Consider the following 15,891-nt stretch of genomic DNA (forward strand, 5'->3'; position numbering starts at 1 on the left):
TCTACTCTGTCCTATAGGGCTGATATGAGTCAGAATTAACTCGACAGCAGTGGGGTTCTTTTTTTGGTATGAGCCAGTTATACAACAATGAAAAACAAAAAAGTCCCCGCTGTTACCTTACCGAAATCCTGGAGGCATAATGGTTAAGTGTTACAGCTGCTAACCAAAAGATCAGCAGTTCAAATCCACCAGGCGGTCCTTGGAAACTCTATGAGGCAGTTCTACTCTGTCCTGTAGGGTTGCTATGAGTCAGAATAGACTCAACGGCAATAGGTTTCGTTTGGTTACATTACAGTAGAGACTCAGAAAATAAAGAGAGATAGATGTCAGGTTGTAATAGGTATGGTGGTATGAGAAAAATAAAGCAAGACGGGGGAGAGTATCAGAGGAGAGGAGCTATTTATATACAGCTATTTAAAAAATTTATTTATTTATGTATGTATGTATGTATGTATGTATAGGTCAGGAAGCTCTGTGAAGGTGAAATCTGAGCAAAGACCAAAAAGAAGCAGGGGATCAAGTCATGTACTATCTGAGGGAAAAGTGAGCCAGGTAGATGGAACAGCAAGTATGAAGCCTTTAAGTTAGGAGCACGCTTGATGGGTTCGAGCAGCAGCAAGGAGGCCAGTGTGGCTGCAGCACGGCGGGGGTGAGGGGAGTGGGAGGAAGCCGGAGCAGAGGAGCAGGAGGGCCTTACAGCACAGGAAGGACTTGGGATTTTATTCTCAGCGAGCTGGGAAAGTTTCCAGCAGAGAACCTAACCGGACTTAGGCTTTCACAGCTCTGGCTGCTGCGTGGGGTAGACGGCTAAGGAGACGGCAGCCAAGGGTGGATCAGGACAGAGGCGCAGGCATTCGTCGATCCGGTGACGGAGGGCCAGATTCTGGACTCAGCTCTGAAATGACGTATGTGCGCCACTTCTCCCACAGGCTGCAGGAGTTCCCAGCAGGAGCCGGATGTGACCTGGCTAAGCTGGGCGCGCAGGTGTTTCCTGCCTCTGGTCACTATGGAGACTTTCCTGAACGTAGCCATCTGCGAGCTGGCAGCAGCCACTGGAGGAGTTAGCCACGTCACTGTGGCTGCCCTGCTTTTGTCACAAGACTATTGAGAGGCAGGCACTTTAGAAAAACGGGGTCCATGCAGGCACCTTTGAGGTGCTCTAGGCAGAATTTTTAAAAATTAATTTTGCATGCTTCAAAGTTCCAGTGCTGACTCTGCCTCTATTTCTCCCTAGTTTTCCAATCTTGGGATTTCCTATAAGACAAATTTTGTTCCGAAGGAAAGGCCGTAAATCCGTGCATGTGTGAGTGCGCGAGGGCTGGGCGGGGGTGGCAGAAAAGGTCCTGTCCACTTCCTGTGGCTTCTTAGACAGGTCAACCGGGTCTGGGCCTTCATCCACTCTTGATCCCCTACCTGTCCTGCCCCCAGGTTTTCACTGACAACACAGCAGGGCTGCTACTCCTCCAGGAGTGGTTTCCAACACGCACACTGTACGTCTGTACGTACGCAGCACAGGCAGCAACACTGTATTCTAAGAGGTCTCTGAGGTCCTGAGGCTGTTTTTTCTCTGTGAGGAGCTGGCAGGACACTGAAAGCTGCAGACAACTAACCAGGAGAGAGACGTGCAAAGCCAGGAATGTCAGAGGAAGAGGAGAGTGTGGTGGCAGCTGCTCGGACTACAGGTGCTCAAAAAGTACAATCAGACAATTAGTGTTTGATGGAATATGAACGTTTTATTGGAAAATGATGGAAATACATGAGTATGCTCCAACATTTAGAGGGTTGTTGTTAGATGCTGTCGAGTCAGTTCCGACTCATAGCCACCCCACGCACAACAGAACGAAACACTGCCTGGTCCTGTGCCATCCTTACAATCCTTGTTATGCTTGAGCTCACTGTTGCAGCCACTGTGTCAATCCACCTCATTGAGGGTCTTCCTCTTTTCCACTGACCCTGTACTCTGCCAAGCATGATGTCCTTCCCCAGGGACTGATCCCTCCTGACAACATGTCCAAAGTATGTAAGACACAGTCTCGCCATCCTTGCTTCTAAGGAGCATTCTGGTTGTACTTCTTCCAAGACAGATTTGTTCGTTCTTTTGGAAGTCCATGGTACATTCAATATTCTTCGCCAACACCACAATTCAAAGGTGTCAACTCTTCTTCAGTCTTCTTTATTCGTTGTCCAGCCTTCACATGCCTATGATGTGTGTTAAAACACGAAGGAATAAGACTATGTCCTTCTTGAGTTTTTTCTGAGGTTCAGAGAGGAATGCAGCTTCTGTAAATCTTCCCTTCTTCCTTTAACAGAATTATTACTCATCACCCCAAAGACCTATCCCCACAGGGATTTAATGTTTACCCAAAGCCAAGGAAAGCAAAAATTTTTTTTTAAAAAGGGAAAACTAGGAGGAACAGTTTCCCTTTAACTGTGGAAAGGCTCTCCTCTCTCTGCGTAACTAACACTTTATTAATGCTGCTCAGCCGGGATCTGGTATCTTTGCAACCTGTGAAATCAGGAGCTTCCTAAGCTGCTAAGAGGTAACGTCTGTCATTTTTCCAGTTACTCTAATAACTCCCTCCCTCCCCCAGCAGTTTAAGTAATCAGTGGAAAAGGAGCTGACAACACTCCAAAAATCAGGTTTTTAAGGCTGAACAAAATCCTCTGGTGTCTCACTTCCATGGGGTTGCGGGAACTTCCTATTACACTGAGGAGAACGCCTTGGCAAAAGCCACTAAAAGCAGCTTAAAGAGAAACAGACGCTTACAAACAAGACCAGAAAAGTACAGCACTTTGCAAAACAGGCTCTAAGGGAAGGGAAAAAACAAACAAAAAAAAACCTATTTCCAAATCTAAAACTAAAAAAAAAGCAAACCTGTCGCCATCAAGTTGATTCACAGTGACCCTACAGGACCAAGCAGAACTGCCTCATAGGGTTTCCAAGACAGTACTCTTTACGGAAGCAGACTGCCACACCCTTCTCCCCTGGAGCAGACGGGCGGGTTTGAACTGCCAACCTTTTGGTTAGCAGCCGAGCACTTAACCACTGCACCACCAGGGTTCCAAATCTACTTTTCCATAAATGCCTCCATGCTTCCTGACTTTTCTCCAGAGCCTGGCCCTTGGTTCCGGTCGTCAACTTCCCAGCACTTCTGGGCATTTGGTGCAAATGGCCACGAGGGTGGTTCCTTTTCCCCTGGGAACAGAGAAGATGCGAACGGACTATAAACTAGCAGGATAAGTTTAAGCTAAAGGTCGGAGGAAAACCTGCATTATAAACAGTCACTGCGTTTATCATGGGCTGGGAGGTTCTGGACTCTCTTCCGATTTTTGTAATTATATTCACACCGCAACAATATTAACGGAAAGCAAAACAGAAGAAAAAAATTTTGCCCCAAGTCTGCCACCCCAACAAATCACATTTCCCTCTCTCCTAGGTGCTTTTGGTTTTTCTGTACATAGCTATACTTAGTTCTTATATTATAAAAATTGTGTATTTCTTCCCTACTGAACATTCAATTATCAGCATCTTTCCCAGTAACTATGCAGTTGTCGTCGTTACACGTTCTATAACTTACTAATCCATTCATCTGCTGACAAGACATGTAAGGACTTTACAGTGATTTCTGCTGTGAAGAACTCTTCCTCTGAAAAATGTTGTTAAATGAAATTAACACATCTGTCCTGTTTGGGAGAGGGTGTGGATAAAAAAATCTGCTTTTTCTACTTCACAGTATATCAGCTTTGTAAATATAAATCACTATCCAACTACGAGATTAGGTCAATAATGAACACCAGTATTAGAGTTTAGTATGCTGCCACCCAAAGCTAGGAAATTAACTTAATGACCCCCAAACTTAAAATTTTATAATATTTATAATTATAGCACAGTGAACAATTATTATTTTAATAGTTGGCTCCAGAATGCTTTCCAGAGAGGGAATTGTTTTTGCTTGGGAAATACCTTGACACACTCCCTGAAGGAAATAAGCCTTGAAGGCATAGATGAAAAGAAAACATATCTCAACTGCCTAGCAAAAGAAATAATAGAAATTTGGACGTGGGGGAGAGTGGGAAATGGAGGTGGCCTGGACTAGACCTATGAGTCGGAATCGACTCCACAGCAATGGGTTTTTTGGTTTTGGGCTATAGAGGGGAGAGAGGGAAATCCACAGACAAGGTAAGAAGCGACTTTCTGCAGAGCAAAGTGGCCCATGAGACATTTTTGCTGGGGGTAGGGGTGACCAAATGCTTCTGAAGAAAAGGACACTGTAAAACCCAATTTACATTGTGTTGTTGCAAAGTCAAATCCCTTTTCACCCTGTATCCTCAGTAGAGCCTGCTCTGCTTGAGTGGTTTAAGGAAAAACCAAAGAAAAGGTCTGAAAGTAGTTACTAATTTCTACTTTATAGGGCTGTTATGAGGATTAATTGAATTAAAATTGGAGAAAAGTCTTGGGGAGAGTGTTGAAATGCTTGCATAATACAGGATACAGGGCTTGATTCCATTTTATTGAAATCTCAAGATAAGTGATTTCAGCTAATTATGTAATAAAAAAATTTATTAGCTTATCTCATTTCTTTCTATAGGTATAAAAATGACTACTTTGAAAATACATATACACACAAGCTGCAGTTCAGCCTACCAGGCAGTTGTACTCCCTGATTTTACAATGCTGTTCTCTTTCCCCTAAATGGTCTGTCTTATCAGTGGTTCTCAAACTGCAGTGTGCATCGGAATCGGCTGGAGGGCTTGTTACAGCCCAGCCGCTGAGGCCCGCCACCCGCCCCCGCCCCGCCCCAGCTTCTGATTCAGTAGGTCTGAGCAGGGCCTGAGAATCTGCCTTTTACTTATTTATTTTACAAATTCCCAGGTCATGCTGGTGCTGTCTGTCCAGGGAGCATGCTCTGGGAACCACTGATCTTATTCTACTTTGCCCACTCTTCTTCAAGTTCTAGCTCTGAGGTCACCTCCTGATGAGCCTTCCCTTCCAAGCCTCATGTCCCCAACTTCCCCTCCCTGATAGAATTAATCACTGTACCTGCTCCTACTGTTTATTTCACACTATAATTTCTTCACGTCTGTCTGCCCTATACCCAGCAGGTGTTCACTGTCTGATGAATGGGGCGGGTACCACACTCCTAGAACATCCCCATGTACAGTGCACAACGTGCTCTTTAGCTTCCTGTGCCCTGGCTCCCCACGCTCCCTCTGCTGGTAACGCCCTCTACGCTACCTGACTTCTCATTCTCCAAGGCTCTACCTGACTTCTCATTCTCCAAGGCTCGGCTCAAGCATTACCTTCTCCTCCGAGATATCTCCCTCGACACTCCCCCGCCTCTGGTTTGTGTTAGGTGCCCCTTTCCTCTGTGCTCCCAAGCAACCTGTCTATAATACCCCTTAATAAGAGCTGCCATTCCCTGTAGGCTTTCTAAGTACCAGGAACTCCGACAAGCAGAGCTAGATTAAGACCTCTAGAGGTCCTGGACCCAGATATTCCCACTTCCAAAAATTTATCCTACACTTCAGCTGAATGACCCACATACAAAATAATTCTCTACAGCATTTTTTGTGATAGGAAAATATTAGATTGCAAAATACTAGAAAACCTGAATACCCATCAATAGGGGCCTGGTTAAATAAATTACAGTAGAGCAGCTCTCACAAAATGGGCCAGTTCTTTAAGTGAGAAAAGCAAGGCGCAAAACAGTCAGATGAATGTGTAAACATCTGTGCAAAAGAGGAGGGAAATTTTTCACTCAAAATATAGAAGGCTACATAGGGTCGCTGTGAGTCGGAACTGACTCGACGGCACCTAATACAACATTGGAGGGAAACTCGGTGACAGGTACCCTTTTGTACCTTCTGAATTTTGGACCATCTTAATGCACTGTCTATTCAAACAATTAAACATGAAAAAAATTTAAAGACCTTTAGAGAGCCAAAGAACAAAAAGATGAGGGTGCTGCCCTAAAAAAAGCTGCCCCTGCCTTCATTTAATTCAACATAAAAATAAAATGAGTATGAGGAAGTTCAACAAAGGTTTATTTTTTTTCCAAGATGACTTCTGCGATGACTTCTCTCAATTTTCTTTTTGTATTTTGTGCCTCTGCCTTAGTAGTGCCCTTATGTATATTCTGTCTCGGTCCAGCAGCCCAGGCGATATGCATTAATTAGATCCAGTGAATTCACTTCATTCTTGCCACACTTGACCCCTGGAGAGCATTTCACCTGTAACCACGTCCTCCTCCCTGACCCTCCCTTGGTTTCTAAAGCATCAGGGGCCTCTGGTTTTCCTCCTGCTGTTCTGACTGCTCCTTCTTAGCCTCCTTTCCCAGCTCCCCCTCCTCAGCCTATTTTTAAAATGCCTAACATTCTATCCCAGACTCTCCCCTAATTCTGTGTTCCCCCCTAAGCTTCTCATTTATCCTCATGGCTTCAATCCACATCTCCAGGCAGATGACTGGAATTTCTATCTCCTGGACACATTTCTCTTCTGAACCTCTGTCAGACCCCACATCCAGCTGCCGGCCAAGCAGATCCTCCAGACACTTCAAGTTTACCATCTTCCCAAATTAACTCACCATCTCCCCACACAAGCCTGGTTCTCTTCAAGCCGTCCCTGGGAGTTGGCATCACAACCCCCTACCAGCCTCCCCAGCCAGAAACTGGGCATCGTGTGTAATGGATTCTCTTTCATCTTCCTATCTCCACCACACCTCAAGTATTAGGCCCTTCCTCAATATTTCTTAAAACTTCCTTTTTCTCTTCAACCTGTTGCTACTTTCCAGTTGGGGCTGCCATCGGTTCTCACAATCTTGAGTACCACAAGTCTCTCAACTGGGATCTTGGTCTCCAGTCTTGTTTGCCCCTCCCCAATCTATTTTCCGTTTCCTTCTCCTCTTTAAAATCTTTTTACTTCCTTTGCCTTTAGGGAAAAGTCCAAACTTGTTAGCTTATAAAACCCTGTGTTGACCTAGAAGCCCCTGCTAACCAATCCAGCCTCATGTCTCAATACCTGCCTCTCACTTATCCCTCAACACACTATCTTGTGCCTGTAGTAGACTTCTTTCAGACTTTGGACCCCACCATGGTTACTCTGAGCATGCTGCTAAACGCGGTAATTATTCTGCAGGTTGGAAAGAAAGTCTTGGAACTTGGGCCCCACCAAACTCAATGATAAGGCAGCTAATAGCACTCAGCTCCCTCCTGTCCCTCCAACCATGCTGTTGAAAATACGTTTATTATTCTCATCCCCTTATGTCTCCCTTAGTGCCAGCACCACCTGAGGTGGTTAAGACCCAATGTATCATGCCAAATTTCCCAAGTGTCTCCCCCAAACTGGCATCAGCAGGACAAAAATAATCTCCAATAATCACACGCTATCTTAAGCTCCACTCCTCCTCCCAGAAGGTTTACAGCTGGGACTGCTTTCCCTTCCCTGAGTCAATATTTTCTTTGTGACCAGAGATAGAGATTGTTCCTTCAGGCAACATTTTGGCATGACTGTGCAAGGTGCACTGGACCGTGGAAACCCAGACCAGTGGAACAGGAACCTCGCCCTAGAAGGCAGGAAGCCAAGGCATGGTTCTTCCTTTCCTGTGCAGCAGACCAATTAAACTAAGCTCTCCTATGCAGACCTCTGAACCACAATCAACCACTGTAGTCTTCATGTAAAGTAATTAATTACCCAAGTGGTCGCTGGCTTGCTTGCCTGGGTCCCTCCCAGGATCATTCCTCTTAATACGTACAGCCTGGCAGTGCCTGGGTGGCAATGGGGAAAGTAAAAGCAAGGTAACTGCATGAACCTTCTGTCACTACCACCACCAGAAATGGGGGCAACGATCCCCTTGGGAGTAAAAGTGAAACAAATAATGGTTAGCTAACTCCAACTCAACACTCAGGCAGCTATGACAAGTAGAAGAGAAGAGCTTTTGAGAAAAATAAAGCTACTTGAGGGCTGACTGGCACAAAAGGCGGCTGTTGAGTAATTTAAAGTTTTATATTAACACAGGAGCTCAGGCACTTCAAAGGAGCTGATCACAAATACAGTTAAGGAAGTCCCCCTTTCTCATAAAATTAAACTATGCTGTTATCAGCTGCCATCAAGTCAGCCCCAACTCATGGAGACCCATGGACAATGGAACAAGATGTTGTCTGGTTCCATGCCATCATCATGATCGGCTGTGGATCAGACTGTTGTGATCCAGAGGGTTTTCACTGGTTGATTTTCAGCAGGAGATTGCCAGGCCTTTCTTCCTAGTCCATCTTAGTCTGAAAGCTCCACTGAGCATCATAGCAACATGCAGGCCTCCACTGACAGATGGGTGGTACCTGTCCACGAGGTGCATTGGTCAGGAATCGAACCTGAGTCTCCTGCGCGGAAGGTGAGAATTCTACCACTGAACTACCACTGCGTCAATTAAATCATAGAGGTCAACAAACTATCTTATTCTTTAAAAAGCCATTTATTTGGCCATCCATTTATATAATTACTAAGAATTTTTCATTGCAGACAGAAAACACCTACATAATAATCCTATAGTATGATAATCCAATCCTATTTTATTTTGTGGCAGTGAGTGGATGAGAATGGAGGTACCCAATCAAGGAAGGGAAAATAATATTTACTGGGCATTTACCCTACTGCTAAACATTCTCACATGCATTATCCCCACTCCTCACTCGAGAAAACCAGGGCTCAGGGAGAGGAAGTATCCTGCCAGTACCAAACAGTCAGGGAATCAGGACTGACTGCTCAGCAGCTTCACTGAACCACCCTGACCAGAACAGCTGTGGCTGCCAACCCTGCAGCATGGAGAGCTGAAGCTGCCTGTGTGTGTGACTTGGGATACGAAGCCCAGTAGGAGCCAGCTAGATTTAAGACACAATACAAAGCCACTGTATTAAGAAACATCAATTTTTAAGAGAATTCAAAATTAAACAGATAAATTTGGAGAGAATCCTCATGTTACAAGAGTAAATGACTTCTCTAACAGATCTGTAACATTTATTTAGAGATCATTAATTTCTTTAGTAGGAGCCCTGGTGGCACAACAGTTAAGCACTAGGCTGCGAACCGAAAGGTTGCTTTGAACGCACCCAGCAACTCCAAGGGAGAAAGACCTGGCAATCTGCTTCTGTAAAGATTACAGACAAGAAAACCCTGTGGGACAGTTCTACTCCGTCATGTGGAGTTGCTATGAGTCAGAATCGACTCGACGGCACCCAACAACAATTTCTTTATTACCGGGGTGCCAGGCAAAAGCACTTAGAGAACCTGAACAACAGAGTTAGAAGTATCCTTTGAGTTTATCTCCCACTCATTTTTTTCCAAGCAAAGAAACTGACAGAGTCAGACCAGAAGCTGTCTCCTATTTCCACTATTCCAACCTGAAACTGAATCAAAAGCACAGGGGGAAAAAAAAAAAACCCAGAGGAACAGACAAATTGGAATTACACTCAGATCAACAGAAATCCTAGAAGAAAAGGCACAGAGGTTGTCTCTCACTGGTGTAAACCTTAGGGTTAGGCATATCACACACCTGTATGTGGCAGGAAACTGCCTTCCATAAAATAATCCAAAAAAAATTTTTTTTGTAATTCTTATATTTCATACTTAATACTGCCAGTTGCAAGAATCAGGTCCATAAACACCGCTCCTACACCAGGAATTACACCACAGTTCTGACTAGTCCTGAACTAACAACTGAACGTGTGCTTTGTCCAGCCCCAGGTAAGTTCCTCTCACAGCTTTCTCCGCCCATGTTCCTCCTGGACGAGGTCAGGAAACCAGCTGCACCTGTTTATCTTCACTGGTGCACGGCAATCTCCACTCATCTCTGAATTCCTTCCGCGTGACTTTCAAATCTTTGCCACCTTCCTTCAGACCGGCTGCCCTCTGCTGCCACTCACCCCCAGCTCAGGACCTAGGTTTCAGCTAAACAAAGCTGAGGTCATTAGGCTTAAGCTCCCTCAACTTCCTTCTTCTCCATCTCAAAACCACTCAGTCTTCTCACCTGTGCTCTTTCTGTTTGACATCTTAGAGGAAGAAGTGGCCTTCTCACTTCCAAGACTAACTCCTCTACCCGCAATCCTTTCAGCCACTTCCTTCACTGTTATAGTGTCTTCCCTTGAGCGTCTTCAGTCTTTTCCTCTCCACTGGCTTCATGCCCAGTGCATAACCTCAGGTCTCCTGTATGCTTAATTACGCAAACCATCCCCGGACCACTCAAACCACCTAACTTTCTCTCTTTCTCCTCTGCCTCACCGCCATACTTGTCAAAAGCAGTGTAGAATTCTGCCCGTCTCCCATCCATCAACTCACTCCTTGAGCTTTTCTGACCCAGCTTCTTCCCTCACCACTTAGGCTGCTCTAATGCCTCCAGTGATTTCCTAGTCACCTCATCTCTTTAAACTCCCTGAACATTTGACTCTGTGGACTTACTTTGATTTCTTAAAACTGTTCTCCTATGACTTTTGGGGCACTGACCACTTTGGCTTTCCTTCTCTATTTTCAACTGCCTCCTTGGTGGCTCCTCTTCTTTCTCTAGAGTTCCAGAAGACGACATTCTCCAAATCAATCTTGTGACCACTCCTAATGAGGCTGTAGGAGGCCTGGCGGCACCGTGGTTAAGCACTCAGCTGCTAACTGAAAGGTTGGAGTTTCAAACCTACCAGCTGCTCTGCAGGAGAAAGATGTGGCAGTCTGCTTCTGGAAACCCTATGGGGCAGTTCTGTTCTATCCCATAGGGTCACTATGAGTCAGAATCAACTCGATGGCAACCGGTTTTGTTTTTGTTTGTTTAATGGGGCTGTAGCTGCTTGTTTTAGTTACCTACTGCTGCTATACAGAAATACTTTAAGTGGATGGCTTTAACAAACAAATTTATTTTCTCATAGTTTAGGAGGCTAGCAGTCCAAATTCAGGGTGCCAGCCCTAGGAGAAGGCTTTCTCCTTCTGTCAGCTCTGGAGCAAACTCTCGTCTCTTCAGCTTTTGCTTCCTGGTTCCTTGGAGATCTCCATGTGTCTTGGCATCTATCTTACCCCATCTGTTTCTAATTTGCATTTAATCTCTTTTATATCTCGAAAGAGACTGACTCAAGATACACTAATCATGCCTCATTCACATAACAAAGACAACACATTTTCAAATGGAACTGTAACCACAGGCGTTTTTAGGGGACACAATTCAATCCATAACACTGCTCTAAGGGTAAGCCACAAATCTCTATCTCCAGCCATGGCAACACTCCTGACATTTCCCACTTCCTGTGGGGTAGCTTCATTTGACTATCCCGTAACACTTCAAAATCTGTATTTCTCAAAAGAACCTATTACTTATTCCATCCCAGATGATCCTTTTTTTCTCATTTCCTCTTCCAAGGCACTGAGATTCTAAGCTTTAGGGTAATTTTTGGCTCTGACTTCTCTTAATAGCTTCAACAATGGGCTCAAACATAACTGTGAGGATGGCACAGGACTGAGCAATGTTTTGTTCTATTACACATAAGATCACTATGAGTAGGAGCTGACTTGATGGCAACTAACAACATTTCTCCAACTGCAAAGTCTACTGACTTTACCTCCAAAATACCTCTACCATCTATATTTCTACTGCCTTAATACAGGCCCTCAGTGCCACTTTGCTGAGTCACTCCAAGTGTCCTAAGAGGTTTCCATGCCTCTTTCCTCTCTTTCCATTCGTGTTAAACACTAGATTAACATCCCCTGAAGCTCTGATTATATCATTCCCTTCTCACCTTCTTCAAGGGTCAGCCAAGCTACCTTTTGAGTCAGTGTTTATTTTTCCTTCATGTACCCTTTGATTCAGCCAACCAGACCACTCAGTGCTCTCTCAATAAGCCTCTGTGCTAATTTATGGATGTGTCTCTGCTGAGAAGCCCACCTCCCATTTCAGAATGTCCAGATTCCATCCATCTTTCAGTGCCCAGCCCAAATGCCACTTCTGTGAAGCTTTTCCTAGTCCTTCCCCTCAGCACGGACACATACCTGTCCAGTGCCACATGCTGATATCTATCTCAGTTAACTGACGGTGTGTGACTTCTTAGGCGTAAAGCTCCTTAAGGGCTGAACCCTCTTCAGCACCTGGTACTTAATAGGCACGCAGTAAGTGAGGAATGGCCAAGTTAATTCTCTGTTTTATGAGCTGCCTACATGAATATAAGCAGCCCTGGTGACGCAGTGGTTAAGCCGCTCAGCTGCTAACTGAAAGTTCGGTGGTTCGAACCCACTAGCCACTCCAAAGGAGAAAGATGTAGCAGTTTGCTTCCATAAAGATTTCAGCCTTGGAAACCCTATGGGGCACTTCTAGTCTGTCCTATAGGGTCACTATGAGTCGGAATTGACTCAATGGCAATAGGTGCATGAATATACCTTCCTTAGTATTTCGGGATTGCAGGAAGAAATCTATGTTACTTTCTTTAACCATGGTACGGTGTAGAGTTGGTCTCTGGAGCAACAAGGCTTCAGTTTGACAGCTTGCTCTGCCACTTAGCTGTGTGACCTTCGGGCAAAAAATTTCATCTCTCACAACCTCAATTTTCCTATCTGTAAAATTAAGGTAACAGGTACCTTCAGGGTAAGTGAGAAAGTATTTAAAACCCTTAGCGCAGCGCTTTACACATACTTGGTGTGGAGATCGTATTTCCAAAGATGGGCCACGACAATATAACCTAGCCCACACACTCTTCTTAAAACATGACACTCCCACTGAGTGGTGGGGTCCATGTCCCCTCCCCTTGAATCTGGGCAAACCTCTGTGACTGCTTCCATCAATACAATATGACAAAGTGCTACTATTTGGCTTCCAAGTGTACATCATAAAAATGCCACACACTTTTACCTCATTGGCTGTTGGAACACACCTGGCAGGTTGTGAAGTTGGTAAGGGCACATGTAGTTGTTCTGCCAACAGTCCCAACTGAGATCCAGCTCCCAGTCACAATCAACTCCAAGATGTGTGAGGAAACTTTCAAAACAGCCCCAGCCATGTCAAACTTCAGATAACGCCAAGCGAAAACTGCCTAGTTGAGCCCAGTCAACCTCCAGAGCAAGAGATGATAATAAGGTGATTACTGTTGTTGTTTTAAGCTGCTAAATTTTGGAGTGATTGTTACACAGCAATAGATAAACAAAACAGCTGGAGCTCAATTCTTGGTGGTGGTGGTTGTTGTTGTTGTTAGGTGCCGACGAGGCTGTTCCGACTCATAGCGACCCTAGGCACAACAGAACGAAACACTGCCCGGTCCTGTGCCATCCTTACAATTGCTATTATGCTTGAGCTCACTGTTGCAGTCACCTTGTCAATCCACCTCGTTGAGGGTCTTCCTCTTTTCCACTGACCCTGTACTCTGCCAAGCATGATATCCTCCAGGGACTGATCCCTCCTGATAACATGTCCAAAGTATATAAGATGCAGTCTTGCCATTCTTGCTTCAAAGGAACATGCTGGTTGTACTTCTTCTAAGACAGATTTGTTTGTTCTTTTGGCAGTCCATGGTATATTCAATATTCTTCGCCAACACCACAATTCAAAGGTGTCAATTCTTCTTCAGTCTTCCTTATTAATTGTCCAGCTTTCACATGCATATGATGCGACTGAAATACCATGGCTTGGGTCAGGCGCACCTTAGTCTTCAAGGCAACATCTTTGCTCTTCAACACTTCGAAGAGGTCCTTTGCAGCAGATTTACCCAATGCAATGCATCTTTTGATTTCTTGACTGCTGCTTCCATGGCTGTTGATTGTGGATCCAAGTAAAATGAAATCCTTGACAACTTCAATCTTTTCTCCATTTATCATGATGTTGCTCATTGGTCCAGTTGAGGATTTTTGTTTCTTTATGTTGAGGTGTAATCCATACTGAAGGCTGTGGTCTTTGATCTTCATCAGTAACTGCTTCAAGTCCTTCTCCCTTTCAGCAAGTAAGGCTGTGTCATCTGTGTAACGCAGGTTGTTAATGAGTCTTTCCCCAATCCCGATGCCCCGTTCTTTTTCATATAGTCCAGCTTCTCGGATTATTTGCTCAGCATACAGACTGAACAGGTATGGTGAAAGAATACAACCTGATGCACACCTTTCCTGACTTTAAACCAATAAGTATCCCCTTGTTGTGTCCAAACAACTGCCTCTTGGTCTATGTAAAGGTTCCTCATGAGACCTGGCAGTCTACTTCTGAAAAGCATTAGCCAGTGAAAACCTTATGAATAGCAGTGGAACAATTCTTGGTAGCTACTATTAACATAATGCCATTTTTAATTCCAATCACATGTCCTCTCAACTCTTACCTTTTCACACTGGAGAGTCCTCTTCACTCTGAGCTCACCTGGCAGGCCCCATTATTTGATTCAACATAAATGAGTGCCTACTTGCATCAGATCCTGTTCTATGTGCTGGGATACAGCAATGACCAGAACAAAAATCTTGTCTTCGTGGAGCTTTTATTCTAGTCAGGTAGAGAGAGAAACACACCCATAATATAAAGTGACAACAATTATTAACAAATTAGTATATTATAAATGGTAATGTCAGGTAGTGATAAGCATGCTTTATCACTGTTTGCTCTAGAAATTAGAAGAATCTATATTCTACCAGAAAAACACAAAGTATTCTAACGTCAGAGGCATCTCACTTTAAACAAAGGATGGGATAGTATTTTCTGTTTTGTTTCCAAAACATTCTCAACAATGCTTTACATTTGTAGTTCTTTTGGACCACTGTAGTAGAGCGAAATTATAAACTCCCAAGTACCCTTATTAAGTCACAATCTTCCACTTTGTAAAAGTAATTTGGATTTTTTGTTTGTTTCAGTGAGCTTCCAGGTTTATCTTTTAAATTTAGTATAATAAATTCATAAAATGTTTCAGCTTATATCTTTCCAGTTCCTAAATGCAATATTTACATTGTTAAAATGTTTGTGCCTCTTCTTCCACGGCTCACAGAGATTCACAAGGTCTTCCGGTCACCTTTCTTAAGCGGTGGTTCTTCCCAAGGTGGATGAGTTTAGTGTTAAAACACTGTTTCTATTATGTGACTCAATTTGGGAAAGATATAATTTACAAAAATAAAAGTTGTGGCAACTTTTAAAGACTATACATGATGTTGTTAGGTGCTGTCGAGTCGATTCCGACTCCTAGCGACCCTGTGCACAACAGAACAAAATGCTGCTTGGTCCTGCGCCATCCTCACAATCATTGTTATGCTTGAGCCTGTAACGTAATTTTAAAGAATATACATAATTCATAAAATTAAATACATGTGTATTCTGCAATGTACATCCATATAAAATGAACTTCCAAAGTTTGTTACCCTGCCTGTCTATTTGCCTATGACATTTTCTACCTATTCTTGAATCTCAAAACACAAGCAACCAAAAAGTCACCCATATACATTCACTAAAACTTTTTCTGATAATGAGTTATATGTACTCATTATATATAACGCTATAAGAGTTATAGACAGCTTTGTGGAAAAGCCGGCAAGTTTGCAGTTAATAAACGAATAAGTAAATGAAAATTCAAATCTTTACTGATTATCTCTGGGTAGTGGGGCTAAGTGGGATTACTTAATCACACACACATACAAACACACACGGCCTAAAGGAAAATGGTTAACAATCACACAAGACATTTCTCTCATCCCAGAAAGTTATACTGAGCAGACTTTACACATTATACTGCCTTCCAGGAGAGTTCTCTGGTAGATACACTCAGTCTCTGTCCACAAGATTTCATTGACCAGGCAGATATAGACACATGAAATGGGAAAACAATCCAAGTTTGTTGTTAGGCGGTGCTGAGTCGATTTTGACTCATAGTACAGCAGAAGGCAGGTTAATAATGAGAATATAGACTACAAATGCTATCAGA

The 15,891-nt window shown here is 43.8% G+C and overlaps 1 protein-coding gene across 2 annotated transcripts in view; it reads right to left on the minus strand.

Annotated features, from left to right (window-relative positions):
* ADSL (adenylosuccinate lyase) overlaps positions 1 to 15,891 on the minus strand; it is a 56,631-nt gene that overhangs the window by 5,994 nt on the left and 34,746 nt on the right. Inside the window, exon 14 of one of the 2 annotated variants that reach the window (XM_064283494.1) lies at positions 15,205 to 15,231. The exons of the other annotated variant lie outside the window; for it this stretch is intronic. Within the exon in view, the coding sequence (XP_064139564.1) occupies positions 15,220 to 15,231 (12 nt within the window). The 3' untranslated portion in view covers positions 15,205 to 15,219. Of the gene's footprint in view, positions 1 to 15,204; positions 15,232 to 15,891 lie in introns of those variants that run through there. 2 annotated transcript variants of the gene reach the window in all.

This window comes from Loxodonta africana, chromosome 4 (genome assembly GCF_030014295.1).
Source record: "Loxodonta africana isolate mLoxAfr1 chromosome 4, mLoxAfr1.hap2, whole genome shotgun sequence".
Taxonomy (NCBI): domain Eukaryota; kingdom Metazoa; phylum Chordata; class Mammalia; order Proboscidea; family Elephantidae; genus Loxodonta; species Loxodonta africana.